Source organism: Vicia villosa, linkage group LG5 (assembly GCF_029867415.1).
Source record: "Vicia villosa cultivar HV-30 ecotype Madison, WI linkage group LG5, Vvil1.0, whole genome shotgun sequence".
NCBI lineage: Eukaryota > Viridiplantae > Streptophyta > Magnoliopsida > Fabales > Fabaceae > Vicia > Vicia villosa.
Window position 1 is genome coordinate 105,289,809 of NC_081184.1, and position 1,998 is coordinate 105,291,806.

The following is a 1,998-nucleotide window of genomic DNA, read 5'->3' on the forward strand; positions in this document are numbered from 1 at the left end:
ATGATAATTAATATATTTCTGTTTTGCAAAAATAATTTTAAATAAAAAGAAATTATTATTTATACAAATTCCAAGTATGTAATTTTACTAATATTACGTTTTTTCTTTTGGAAAAATCTTTTATGAACTATATTGTTCTATTTACATAAGTAATAATAATAATTATATTGATAATAATAATAATAATGTCAAATTAAAGATTTAGAATCATCAAATATATATAAACTAGGTAAAATCTTGTTAAAGAGATCAAATATATATCATTGAATTATTTACCTTGAAAAAAGTCAATAAAATCAAAACTCTTGTGAAAATTAATAAATATATACTCAAATTATCTACTTTTTTGCATATATATTAAAACTAAAAAGTCACTCTAAAATACACCATCTCTAACTTTAATGAGAATGATTTTTCTCTCAAAAATTCCTTCTCTCCTCCTTCCTTCACTCAATGAAGAAAACAACTATGAAGATGACGACAACAATGTTCATAGAACCATTCTCGTTCTCTTCGACAAAAAATACTACAAATGGAGCCATATCTTCGACTTTCAGAAAGGTGTTTGGTGTGTAGGCTCTTCCCACAATTTCTTGATTTTTCTTGACAATAAAGGTTGTCCTTTTCTTGTCATCCCATATTCCAATGCTTTCATTCAAGTTCCACCTTTTACCGACTCATTCATTCAACATGCCAATATTCCTTCTTATTCATATTACTCTCAATTCCTTCACAAATCCTTTATATCCAAAGCGGTACTGATGTCTTCTCCATCTCCTTTACAATACACTCTTGCTATTATGTATGATTACCCTAGTAAGATTGCATTTAATAGCAACCATAGTACTCAGAAGGTCATACTCCCTGAAGCGAAACGATCATATTGTGATATTGTATTTGATAATAACATTCTTGACGCTTTGGATGAAGTTAGGACTGTTGAAGGATGGGATTTTCACTGTCAAAAGGTTCCGAAAAATATTTTGGAAGTTAATAATCCAACCATTATGATAGATAAGGAAGAATATAAAAAATTTCCAATTGATAAATTTTCAACCAAATTTTATTTGGTGATATCAGGAAAAGAGTTCATGTTTGTGGAAAGATATATTGGAAATTTCGTTAATGTTAATGGTGAAGTAGTTTATGAAGGATCCACTTTATCATATGATCAGGTTGAAAATTATCCTTACAGAACAAAGCATTTCATTATGTATAAACTTTACATGGTAAAGGAAATATGGGAAAATATTAAGTCACTAGATGGTCAAGTTGTGTTTGTAGGTGCGAACGAGTCTAAGTTAGTGGATGCCTCAAGATGTGATGGAGAAGGAAATTCAATTTACTTTACTGATGATAGATGGGAAGAGATGGACTTGGACTATTCATATGGTGGACATGATTGGGGTGTTTTCAATTTTCAAGATTCAAGTGTCAAGCTCTTAGCTCCTTATGAAAATAAAATGAACCCACCACCTATTTGGGTGGTTCCACTGTACCATTAACTTTTTTAATTTTATTTTTCTGATTTAATTCTAATTGTAACTTTATATTTTAATGGGACTTTAATATATACATGTTGCCTATAACCCTTCTCGGCTAAGCATCTTTGGAACCCATATTATTGAATCTATCTTTTTAAATTATAAATTTTTATTTATTTGTGGTCTATTAATTTTCAACTTTAAATACAATTTAAATAATTCGTGAATTAGTGAATTACACCAAATTACTCGTTTATTTTTCATATTTTAATTAAAAATATTAAGAAAAATAACCTAAATTTATATACTACTTATCGTGTTCAAGGAACTATATTGAGATTTATTACGGATATAATTGTATATTTTATATTCATTTAAGTTTAAATCTATGTCATAATAGTATTTTACAATTATAAAATATTTATGAAACTAATGAGATATGGTATACTTGTTAATATGACTTGCTCTTCTGCACAGATAACGAATCAATGGATCATATTTTCTTTATGTGTCC

At 27.7% G+C, this 1,998-nt stretch overlaps 1 protein-coding gene across 1 annotated transcript; it reads left to right on the forward strand.

The window, feature by feature from the left end:
- The first annotated feature begins 401 nt into the window (after positions 1-401).
- LOC131605111 (uncharacterized) lies at positions 402-1,505 on the forward strand. Its single transcript, XM_058877506.1, has one exon. The coding sequence runs from the start codon at positions 402-404 to the stop codon at positions 1,503-1,505; it is 1,104 nt and encodes a 367-aa protein (XP_058733489.1).
- The last annotated feature ends 493 nt before the right edge of the window (positions 1,506-1,998 follow it).

Coding starts and splice junctions, on each gene's coding strand:
- LOC131605111 (XM_058877506.1), top strand. CDS start 402: ATGAGAATGATTTTTCTCTCAAAAATTCCTTCTCTCCTCCTTCCTTCA.